General features: G+C 39.6%; 1 protein-coding gene across 1 annotated transcript in view; it reads right to left on the bottom strand.

Annotated features, from left to right (window-relative positions):
• The window catches only part of SHANK1 (SH3 and multiple ankyrin repeat domains 1), a 317,095-nt gene that overhangs the window by 218,451 nt on the left and 85,638 nt on the right, over nt 1-13,006 (bottom strand). The window contains exon 12 of the mRNA XM_063435485.1: nt 6,804-6,917. Coding sequence (XP_063291555.1) covers nt 6,804-6,917 — 114 coding nt within the window. The remainder of the gene's footprint in view (nt 1-6,803; nt 6,918-13,006) is intronic.

The raw sequence follows: 13,006 nt of genomic DNA, 5'->3' as shown, positions 1-13,006 counted from the left end.
CAAAAAAATTAAGATTGTAAAAAAACAACAACAACACAGGAATACCTAAGTAGCTAAACAATTAGACCAGTTGGAAGATGAAAGAGTTATGATGTTCACAAGTGAATTAATTAAGTGACAAATTCCTAGTACACAAATTACTAGATGCGATATTGTCATTTTAATCTGCTTAACTATTTGTCAATCATACAGAGTGAGCTGGGCCACCGGGATACCAGGGAATTTCCCAGTGGGCCGCTGCACTTGGGGTCGGCAGTGCAGCACCTGACACATTTCATTTTTTCCTCCTCTGAGTTTTTGTTTGGGGGCTTGGACAGACAATTACCTAGGTGGCTGCTAAAGGCTGGCATACAGACAGAAGTGGCAGCCAGCTGCAGCAGGGAGGAGTGAAAGTCTCTCACACATTGCCAGCTCTTCTGCATGGCCAGTCAGGTAGGATCCATACGATCTACAATATCTAAGCTGTAACTGTGATGGACTTCTACAAACTTACCAAAATCAGCTACTATGGTCTGAACTCTGAATCTTGAAATTTGTTTTTAAATTCACTGCAAGTTGGTTTCTATTGATTAAACCCTACCTATTTTGAGTTATCCAGTTTTTCCGTCTAAGTGCTACTACACGAGGTTTGCCTTGACGTGGCAGGTGTGCTTGCATCTAATGGCCATTGGAGTAACTAAATAACCTCCATTTGTTTAACTATACATAGGGATTTGGGAAAGAGCGTAGGTAACTTTATTCTTTTGGATTTTAATTCTATGTATTGGTGCTGATGTGTACAATGGTCATTGCTGCCGCCCAGGAGCAGTGGGAGTTTGAGCGCAAGACTTATTTTTGTGTATTTATATTTTCCCTTAAGTTTCACCATTCCCTGTATTTCCTATATAGCAATGCAGAATTTGTTGGTTCTATCCAAATAATTAAGTAATAATAATGATTGAACGGTCTACCCAAAATACATAAAATCTATACGAACAAATCTCTTACTAACAGGCAACTAAGTAAAATCTGTGATAAGATGGGCAATGATACTTAGTGGCTCAGGATATTTTATGTTATTTTTCCGTAAGGGGGCCATATATAAGTGAAAAGTGTTATTTTGAATGTAACACGTAGTTCTAACATGAGAGACTAGGCAGGTGCAGGTGAAGTTTACACAGATGTCCACTAGGTGGCAGTAAAAGCGAAGAACTGTATGTGATCTTTCACTTTTATGAACCTGAACACATTTACTAGGCAAACATGATTACTGTGACCAAATATGGAAGTGATTTATTGCTATGTGGAAACAGGACTAGACATTCAACTGTACCGAGCTGTCTGCACTTCGTATTTCTACAAACATCATTAACCACTAAACTAGAACAGCACTGAGTGTGGACGTTCGAAAGAAAAACTTTAACATATCTACAAATCTAAGTCAGGTAAGTGTATTTGGTTTGTTTGAATCAATTTGTTAAATTAAAAAAAAATGGTTTGAATGAACTGTAATTTATCAACATGGTGTGTCAGTTCAGACAAATTTTCATCAAGCCATCGTTTCACGAATTAAGATTTTAACAAACCTAAATAGAGCAAAAGTGTACCTATTAGTTTACTGGAATGCAAAAAAATGGCTAAATACTGTATTGCCTAACGTAATGGCTGCACGATATCGGGCATTTTTTTCAATGTTGGTTGTGAGTTGTCTTAATTATATTATTTAATCAATAGTAAAAAAAAAAAAAACTAAACTAAACAATAGGATCTTGTTTCATGAGGATTGTTTTCCCTTTCACAATCTTGCATATTAGTGAAAAACGTGTAAAAGCAGCAACAGGAGTGATTTTTAATTTGAAAAAAGGGGATAAAGAAAAAATAAACAAAAAAGAGAAGATATTTTCCTGCATATATAGTCTTTAGCGTAAGTGACATTCAGAGTGGGCAAAAAAACAGCACCCTATCAGCGAACACCAACTATGTCTGCAGGGCTCAGCATGGAACCGCTACAATAAAATACATTTTAAAAATCAGCAGCAGGGATAATTTAATTAGATTTTATTTTACTTCATTTTTTTTTATTTGCTGGCAATTTTTTTTTTAGATTTTAGAAATGTTATCAAAAAGATTTGAATTTGAAGACAATCTGCACCTGCAGAGGTAACAGGCATGGCCACAACGCAAGGCTCGGCCAGGCAGGGTGAAACTACTACAATGAAAGACATTTGAAAACATTGCAAACACCTCCAACACATTTTTAGAATTTTATTTGATGAATTTAGGAAAAAAGATTTGACTGCAATTTGGATTTGCCAAGGTAGCAGGCATTGTCACTCCACATGACTGAGCCAGGCAGGGAGAGACAACAACAACAAAGTAAAGTATCTTAAAAAAAAAAAATGGGGAACAGCCAGAGCAGCGAGAGTAATTTAATTTGTGCATTCTGTTTCTCTTGACTTGCAATTTGTCCGAATTTTGCGCGATCGACAGCTGTCTAAGCCTAAATAGATGTTTATATTGAAAAATGGGTTGCTGCTTGGTGAGTTTATTACTACTGTAACTTTATTATGTTTGAATTCAGGATTATAAACTGCACTGCACAATGCCTGCACACTTCTATAGCACACACACACAAAAAAGGATTCTTCTTCAATAGTGCTGTACCTTGCCTTCAACACTATCATTGCTGCAGCAGCACAATGGAATGAACACGCGTGACAAAATGGTGTGTCTTTCTACAAAGAGTTAAAACAAAGCAGAACCTCCACACTTAGTGCAGTGTTCGCTTTTGCAGTATACTGTCAAACACTGTATTGCAATTTACAATGTACAAGCAATGGCACTGAAGCACAATTCAACTGCAAATCAAATCAACTGCCTCTCACAAGAAGTTAAAAAAAAAGTATGTTACCTTTAAGGATGCTTAACCCTGCATGTATCACTACTACAGCTGTTGTAGCAAACTGGCCTACACACAGAAAAAAAGTATTTTCTTTATACAAAAAATGTATGGAAAACAGGCAGCGTTCAGTAGCTCGTGCATTACACGGCAGCTATACACTGTATTGCAATCTGCAAAGCACAAGCACTGTCACTGAAGCACACCGCAAATCAAATTGTCTGTCTTTCACAACAAATACAACCACAATTACAAATCAATAAAAATAATTCTATAACAGTAGTACTCTAAATCAGTTATCAAATATGGTGTACGTGGCACTGGTCATGGCTAGGCACACCACCTCACCAGTCTTCCACTAGAATCAATAATAAATGACACAGGCTCTCACTCCCACTCCCACTCAGGCACCGCAATAGTAAAACACACAATCACTGGTGATTTATCTCCCTTAATAGCTGAGGTCAAAGTCTCTGCAAGAAAAGTGGAAATATATAGGTTTTAACTACTTGTTTTTTCCCTCTATTTGTCACTTCTCACTTGATCATGAAATAAAATCAGTTGGGCAGAAGATACAGCCCACATCATTGAGCAGTCATCTTGTCCATCATGACAAACTAACCCTTCTTCTGGTGTCACGGACGAAACTCTGATTCACAAAACAAACTAAACGGCTTATTCATTGCCCATTTTGTCTGTTTTCTGATTTTTCCGTATGGCGTCTAGAGTTGTGGAATCTGGATGATTTATTGATTGCCAAAAATTCTGACAATTCATGTTTGTCTGTAAGAATATTTATCCAGGGTCAGCCCACCCTTAACTAGAACACAGGCTGCATGAGACCACATTCCTGACACTTGAAAAAGGCAAGCTATCACAGCTATTGTAGGACTTCAATTACACATAGGATTATCTCTAATAATAGAACCTGCGGTTCCTTATACTTCCTTCCTGCTATTCGTAAAATTATTTGTCCCTAATCATCTTATCCACCTCCCATAATTGTCCTGTCTCCCAAAGGTCCTTAAATTAAGTATCGAAATACTTTCTTAATACCTTATACCTGACCAGGCAGCTTTCCATGTTCTAAGGTTACACTGAAAAGGTTTGGCCCAAGATGAGATGGTCTGAAATATATCCAGCTCAGTATCATACAACGAATAGCATGGCATGGATGTGCAAGCTGCAATCATTAAATGTGTGGCGGAACCGACCTTGGAGGGGGCTGCTTGCCCGCCTCTTGCCTTTGGACTATGGACCAGACTTTATGTGAATGTGTTAACCCAGATAGCTATACCATGGAGCCTATTCATATAATGAAAGACTATGGGAAAGACTTTAGCTCCATGGCAATTGTACTGTGTGAATAGGATCTGCGCACTATTCGGTAGTTTTGGGCGCTCAGATCCCAGCTATCTGGGGATATGTGAAATGTCTGTGTGTTATGGATAAAAAGTAACTTTCTGTATTTTAAAGTGTTTTATGTCTTTCTGTAACCATGTGGTTAATGGAGTCTGTCTCTGTGCTGGAGATAATTGGATTACTTCTCCAGCACAGAGAAGGCTCTGTAAAAACCGGTCTGAGCTGGAAAGCTAGGGGTTTTAAAAGATACTTTACTAACTTTTGAACCCCTGGTCTGATCCATGCCATTTTTTAATATGTTGTTCCCCTGAATGGATTGATTGTGGATATGTATTTTTATGTAAATGTGATGTATGGTTTTAGATTTATGAAAGTTGTGTAAAAAGTATATTTTAAACTGTATGCATAATGGGATTATGTGTCACACTAAGGGGAGGGGATGTGTGGGTTGCACCTGTGATACTATTGGTCATTTTATGCCTCCCCCTGGGTGTGGCCTGTATGTGTGAGATGGAAATAAAAGCCAGGCTGGATGAGCCAGTCCAGAGTTCCTGTTTAACCCTCAAAGTGAAGTGTCGTCTCATTATTGGGGGAGGATTTATTGTATGCTGTTCCAGTTTGACTGCTAGGAGTGCAAACCTATTCGTATGGTCCCTATTCAACTGTCTACAGCATTCAGAGGCTTGAGAGGATTCATATGCTTCTCAGATTCGGTGATTATGGTGTCTGCCAGAGTGCTTGGAGTCCTCAGGAAGCGCTAGGAGCATCCATTAACGGAGGTACCAAGTCGGGGTGCCAGGCGATCTGTTAAAAAATGATCTAACCAAAAATCAATATCTTGTGTTAAAGTGTGAGTGGATTGCAAACATGATATAGGTACATATAAAGATGGAATCTGATCTCAGCATTTTGGTAGCTAAATTTGCTATTAAATGTATGTGTCAAATTATATTTTTATTTACAGATTGCATCATTAGACAAAAGCTCAAAGTTAGTCAACACATGGATGCATTAATCGAATGTTATTTCCTATGATATGATAAATCACTGTGTGTTGTTCACTTGGGTGTGGATAACAGGGCTCCTTAAAATTGTCTCTTCTAAGAAACATTAGTTGTGGTTTCTTAAGAAACAGATTTTCTCATGGCATAACTGAAATCCATTCTGATTCTACTCATATTCCATATATGTATCTGGTTAGGACACTCATATCCTGCAGAATGAACAAAGCCAACGTTGGTAGTTCTCCAACGGTCATGAAACTGCAATTGCTAGACTGACAAGCCATCATGCCCAAAGTAAACCTGTACTGAGCAATTTCTACTATATATATATATTTGTATATATTTATTTTTTTTTCTCCTCATGGTGCATGGTGGATGTTTGCTTATGTAGTCCTATGTAGTCTTATAACATCAGCAAGAAGGAACATGAGAAGGCGGAGAAATACCAAGGACTGAGAGAAGAGCTAGAACGGATGTGGAAAGTGAAGGCAGTAGAAGTACCAGTTGTCATAAGAGCACTCAGAGCTGTGACTCCCAAGTTAGGGGAGTGGCTTCAACACATTTGAGGTGGGACATCTGTCCAGAAGAGTGCAGTTCTAGGAACAGCTAAAATACTGCTCAGACCTGTGCACTCTATTACCGCTCACTCAGATTCTGTTATGTAAGCGCCCAATTGTTAACCTTTGAAAGCAATATGTTTTATTCTTTATATATCACAATATAGTACTGGGGAATAGTTTTACTAACATTTTAGAGTATTTCACTCTTTCATCCTGGCTGCTGAAGGCATGGCATTCCTCCTTGTGACATTTTAATAAACTTTTAGGAACCCATTGAACAAGGTAGGCAATCTTCGGCACTCCAGATGTTGTGGACTACATCTCCCACAGTGCTTTTTCAACCACAATGCTTTTTATGCTTTTTATTGCTGTTTGGCTATACTTTCACAAAATACCTAATTCTGACAGTCTGAGTTCTGGATGTATGCATTTTCAAGGAAGATATAATAAGTAAAGGCTAATTAGCGTTAGGATTCCCATCTCTAAGATACTCAGGTGAGTGATCAATGCAATTTTAATCAGGGTTGCTCATTCTCTGATAAAGAAGAACTGTTGACCTGTTGAGTTAAAGGAGAGAGTTAGGAGATACTCGGTCAAAGTCGGGGTTTAGTGGATAAACCTTAAAGCAGGATTCTTCTTTTTGTAATTGGTTATTTATATGGGTACATTTTGCAAACATAATAATTTTTGGTAATTGTAAAGGAAAATTTGTAACATTTAGTTCTTCTCTATTACAAAGTATCCTTCCCGTTTTTGTTATTACTATTGGAAAAATTTAGTTTCTCATTTCGGAACGACAAGAAGGTCCTTGAGATCTAGAAACCCCATGAAGACATTCACATTTTATGACTGAACATCTTTGTCTCAGCTGTTTCCTGTTGTTATAATCCATGCAACTACTGAAATGTTCTCAGTATACATTTACTCCAGATCATTAGTTAGTTAATAACTCACATCGAAGGGTAATATGTTTGTAATGAGAACTACTGTACATGGTACCTTGTTTTCCTTCCTGGGGTTTTGTGGCTATTTCCTCCACACAGTCTGAAGGGAACCATCCTGTGCGACCTTTGGCATTTCCTTCCCAGAATCCTCCTTCTCCCACGGTTAAAACTGTAGAGCACAGGAATTGAACGTTAAAAGAATATAGAAGGACACCATTATGAACAAGATCAACAATGATCTACTCACCTATCTCAGGTACACTTGGATGTGTATGTTCTAATACTGCTCTAAGATTAATGGAACCTTAGCACTAGCCCTTACTTTAGCCATAACACTAGCCTAACCCTGATTTTAAGAAAGTATGGAATACAAAATATATTTAAAGCCGAAGAAGGAAAATAACAATGTATCTGGATTCTGGAGACATTCCAAAATGACTGCAATGTCTTAGTGGTTTACTATGGTTGTCCCAGTACTACTGAAGAACAACATTTTATTATAATACACAGTTCACCTTTATATATAATTTATACTTTCTATGTATACTATGAATTCTGTATATATATATATATTATACACTTGTTATAAAACTCTGCAATAAAGCAAATGTATGGCGCGGCATATCCTACACACATAGATCACTCTTAATCGCCTGTTGGTAGTATGCAAGTTTAGCCACAATCATCTAGTTCAGGGCTGCCCAATAGGTAGATCCATAGTTGTTGTAGGACTACAACTTTCACAATACTTTGTTATTCTAAAAGCATTCTAAAGGCATGCAAATCATCATGGGAGTTGTAGTTCTACAATGTTTGGGGATCTCCCTATTAGGCAGCCGTGATCTAGTTGAAGGAGTCATTTATCTACTATGATGAAGAGCAAACAAACACTCAAAAAACATGAAAGTAATTTATTACATGTTTCATAAGATACAGTGTCTAAAAAAATAAGTTCCCAGAAACAATAAACTCAAATTATTGCAAAGATTGTTTAGAAGATTACATCTTCAATTTGTTCTCAAATCATCACTTGAAAAAACATAATCACTACATCTTAATGTCCTAGCTATGGTATTAGGAGTCTAGAGAGTCCTTGATGTTTTTGTGAAACTCCTTTTAAGAGATATGAGAAAACCTTAAGGATACCCTGACACACTACGCCCACTCCCTCTGCTGGAGATGTCATAATTAAAGGTTCCGATTCCTAATTTTCCACCCAACCATTTGCCAAGTAAAGAGATGATGTGACAACCGGCAATGCTAAATCTAAGCAGGAGTTTCGGCAGACTTATCATTGACTTACCATTGACCCCAAAGCGATTGATTATTTTTTCCCGAGCCATTCTTAATAGCTCTACCACTTTGAGAAACATGGGTCTAACATGTTCATCAAGCCACATTGCTAACCAAATAATAACACAGTTCATGAGCTAGCAATATTTCTATATATATTTTTTTCTATCTTGGAGCAATCCCTCTGGACTCGTTGAGAAGACTTAATCTTTCTTGGCCTGAAAGAAATGTTTGAGATTACTGAAGCCTGATATTGCCCTGTTCGGCTCAGCATGACAAGCATCTGTTGAAATATCCTCTAGACCGAACGACTAAACTGCCAAAGAACTGATAGCACATCCATGAACATATGAATATCTTGCACCCTCAGGGGACAGATCGGCTCCAAGTTTGTGTCCCCCTGGACTGCCTTAGAATCTGTTTTATGCCTCACTTCAATGCTATTTGCCAGAATATTGCTGTGCAGAGAACACATTCATCTGGGATTATTTTATTTCAGCTGAGAAAGTGAGTGCGACTTTTCCATTCAATATACAGTTGGCTTCTCTGAGCAGATTTTTGGGATTTTGCTCCACCATTCCAATTTATAAGCCTCCATTGTTAGACTTTTGGGCTTCAGTTGTGTCTCATACTATTAGACTATATATGAAAGCTGTGTACGTAATAATTTTGTTGGCCCCTGAGATAATATCAGGTGGCCATCTGGTGAGCTTCACGAACAACTGGTGATCTGTGACACTTTATCAAAATCACTGAAACACAATGGCAGCACATTTTAGTTCTAAACTATTATTTTAACTGTGTCCTTTATACTTTTTATTTATGTTGCTTCGCAGTTATTTTAATATCCAAAGTCATGTATCATATAATGGTGATCACTATTCACCATCACTATTGCAGATCACCAAAGGCATACATTGGAAACTTGACTGTTCAACCAGATTTAAAAACAAAAAAAAAAAAAATTGACATTTTCACAAAAATAAATAAATCAATATACATGATTTAAATTTTTTTTTAACCCCTTAAGGACCAAACTTCTGGAATAAAAGGGAATCATGACATGTCACACATGTCTTGTGTCCTTAAGGGGTTAATGAAATATAACAATCTTTACAAACGAGATGTAAAAATATGGTGATAGTTGCCCTTTAGTATGTCCAAGGGCTGGGGTCAGATGACTCACATGCTTATTGGTAAGAAGAGCACAGTAAGTTCAACAGCTATTGCCAAATCTTCATGACCCCCGAGGAAGAGCAATAGGAGTTTTCTGGTTAGAAAACAGATGCAAAGTGTGTTTGGATATATTATGAGTGTGACTTTGTACATGTAAAAACTGTATATATTTGCATTAGTCTGTGCATGCATGACACAAGTACAGATATGTTTGCAAATAAGGGTCTGCCTTTATATCCAACTCCAGAGTCCAGTGAATCGAGATGCCAGTAGAAGAGAAGAAAAGGGGTGGACCAAAGTGGTGGACCAGTGATGCAATCATTAGAAAGGAGGCAGGTTTGTCCAAATGATTTGCAGGTCAACCTTGCATGAATACATGTCAGGCTGCCTGTCCATCCTTCGGGCTGGCTGATCTCTGAAGGTTCCTAGTGCCTCACAAGTGGGAAATCAGCAAACTAAGTCGGGATGACAGGACAGGATCCTACAATCATAAATGTCCTGCCGAAATCAGGACGGTTGGGAGACATGGATCTGAGTTCACATTCTTGTGTACAAATATACACTGTATATGTGTATGTACAGGAAGGAATCTACAAATGTTTTCAGTTATTATACATTTTAGGACACAATAGTCAAATTGGAAAAATAATCTCTAAGCCAGATATGTTTTCAGTTTGGCTGTTTTTTTGGCCTAAATTTTGAAATTCACTTTTGATTTGCTTTGCATTTTTGCTGATTCCTACTCCAGTGACTAAGACTGGCAGTTCACACATATTCACAAAATGCTACTAAGGAGCTTGTTCATGCTCTAGTAATCTCTCACATGGATTATTGTTACTCTCCTAACAAGTCTTCCCAGAAGCCGTATTGCCCCGCTACAGTCTGTAATGAATGCTGCAGCCAGACTAGCCAGTACTCTCACACCTATCACACCTCACCCCTCTGTCAGTCATTACATTGGCTTCCTGTATCCTATAGGAGTCAATTCAAAGTACTAACCCATACCAATAACGCATTGAATAATTCCCTCTTATTTCTGTTCACTGATCCGCAGGTATGCCCCTTCTCGGTCTCTCCGCTCTGCCCGTGACCTTCTCCTGTCCGCTGCTCGCACCCGTACGGCCAACTCACACTTGCTGGACTTCTCGCGGGTGGCACCTTTCCTTTGGAATAGCCTGCCTACGACCATCAAGCTCTCCCCTAATCTTCAATCATTTAAAATTAGGGCTCCAGATGTGTATTAAGGATTAGGGGTAGGGGTAGGGGCATTAATGGCATGTGGTAGGGGTATTAAGGGGTGGGGGCATTAAGGGCTTTAAGTGCCCCAGGTCCTTCACTTACCTTTAGTGAGATGGGCTTTCCAAGTGTTCTTCAATAGCTTCAGTAGAGCGGCAACCGGTCCAAGATGGCAGCCGCATTTCTCGCCGCTCAGCACAGAATTCCATAGACGTGCGGCGTCTATGTATCCTATGTCTATGGACTCCCCAGCAGATTAGAGAAGAGCAGTGAAAGTCACGCCCCCTGCTCCTGACATCATCAGAAGAGGCCGGCCGACTCTCCTGGCTGCTCTGTCCTGGCTGCAGGCTTCTGCTCCAGGCTCAGGTAAGACTCAGGGGGATTTTTTTTTCTTCGCCCATGCCCCTCTCTACAGCCCCTGCCAACCAATTCTATAGCCCCTATGTCCCCTCTCAAGTCCATGTTCCCCTTGCTATAGCCCCTGCCCACCCCTCTTTCGCCCCTGCCCCCTCTACAGCCCCTGTTCCCCTTTCTATAGCCCCTACCCACCCCTTCTGTAGCATCTGTGCCTCTTTTACAGTCCCTTCCTACCCCTTCTACAGCCCGTGCCCACCCTTCCTATTGCCCCTGCAATAACCCTTCTATAGCCCATGTGTCCCCCACCACAGCCCTTGTCCCCCCATATCCTCCTCTCTGCAGCCCATACCTCCCACTCTACAGCCCATACCCCTTACTCTACAGCCCATACACCCCACTCTACAACCCATGCTCCCATTCTACAGCCAATGTCCCCCCTTTTACACCCCTACTCCACTTCTATAGCCCCTATTCACCTCTTTACAGCCCTTGCCCTCTCTAAGCCCACTCTACAGCCCCTGTGCCCCCCTCTACAGCCCCTGTGTTCCCACCTCTACAGCCACTGTGTCACCCTTCTCTACAGCCCCTGTGTCCCCCCTCTACAGCCCCTGTGTCCTCTCCCCTCTACAGCCCCTGTGTCCCTCAACTCTACAGCCCCTGTGTCCCTCAACTCTACAGCTCCTGTGTGTGTGTCCCTATACAGCCCCTGCCCCCCCACAGACCTTTTCCCCTTTGTACATTTCCTATACCCCACCACAGCTTCTGACCCCCTTCTAGAGCCCCTGTGTCCCCATCTACAGCCCCTTTCCACCAGGAATGAGGTGGTCTCAACCCCTGTGGGTTTTTTTTGGGGGGGGGGGAGGGGGCAGCAAAATGCTACTTTGCCTGTGTAGCTAAAAATCTTTGAATCGGCCCTGCTCAAAACCCATCTCTTTAGAAAAGCTTATGGCCTCTACCTCACACACCTGGCCCTTGCTCTCTCCTAAAGGGCAGCACTCTATTCTCTTCTCCAGCTCTGCTTCACTCCACCTTATTTGATTGCTGTCTCCTGTCCAGTTAGGTTTTTTGACCCACCGCCTATAGACTGTAAGCTAGTTTGAGCAGGGCCCTCTTCAACCTAATGTTCCTGTAAGTTTTTGTAATTGTCTCATTTATTGTTTGATAATATTTTAAAGCTCTACAGAATATGCTGGCGCTGTATAAATACCAGTAATAATAATAATAATAATAATAATATCCTCATATAATGGTGAATGTGCACATAGTGTATATATGGTGAACTGGAGTGTGAATATGACCTAGACCTCTTGCTGTTTCAAATGTTTCATACATTTTTTATGTAAATATAATGTCGTAGATATAATGAGACTGGGTTTCCAAACTCTTCTCCGGTAAATCACAAACAAACCTTTTCATCTTTATATATTCTCCTTCCAGTCTGTGCATTTCATTGTGTTTTTAGTATTTTTTTTTTATTTTCTCTGTAATCAGACAGATGTACTCAGACAGATCTCTGCATGAAATAGCCGAATAACAGTGATGCACTGCAGCAGGGAGAATATTATGCAGGTAGACCTGTATTATTTTATTATATACAATTATATACAATAATAGATTTTACATAATCTAAAAACAAATAGAACCTTTTATTAAAATCTGGGCAGTCTAAAATCCATGCCATGATTCAGCTTTTTTTACTGGCTAGAAATACCAGCCACAGCCAGATGTAAATCCCTGATTTCCCCAATGCACCCTTAAATATGAAGAACACATGCTGCGCATGCTGATCTCGGAGACTGTTGTTCATTAAAATGCAAATTTTCACTCATACCAATTAGTTTGAAGAATTTTATGAGTTTGAAAGATGACAATTACTGAATTATTCCACTAGGGGTCAGTGTTGTACAGCACTTTAGCATGGTATATATTGACGCTCTCCTCACTCAAGTCAAGTACCTACAGGTGTGTGCTTATCCTCTATTGTTTTAGCAGAGTGTCACAGTTTTCAAGTGGGTGCTCTCTCACTGTGCCCTTCAATCAGATACAATTTTACCCATGAATTCTCTTTGTGAATTCATTCTTAAAGAAGAAAAAGGGATATAGATAAATATAGATCGTGATTCATTTCTGACTATTTATAAAGCCCCATATGATGTTTTTGTGCTAAAAACGACATACAAAATATCTCAGTTCCTT

The sequence above is a fragment of the Pelobates fuscus genome, chromosome 11, assembly GCF_036172605.1.
Source record: "Pelobates fuscus isolate aPelFus1 chromosome 11, aPelFus1.pri, whole genome shotgun sequence".
Classification (NCBI taxonomy): domain Eukaryota; kingdom Metazoa; phylum Chordata; class Amphibia; order Anura; family Pelobatidae; genus Pelobates; species Pelobates fuscus.
This window is presented reverse-complemented; position numbering and strand designations above follow the sequence as displayed.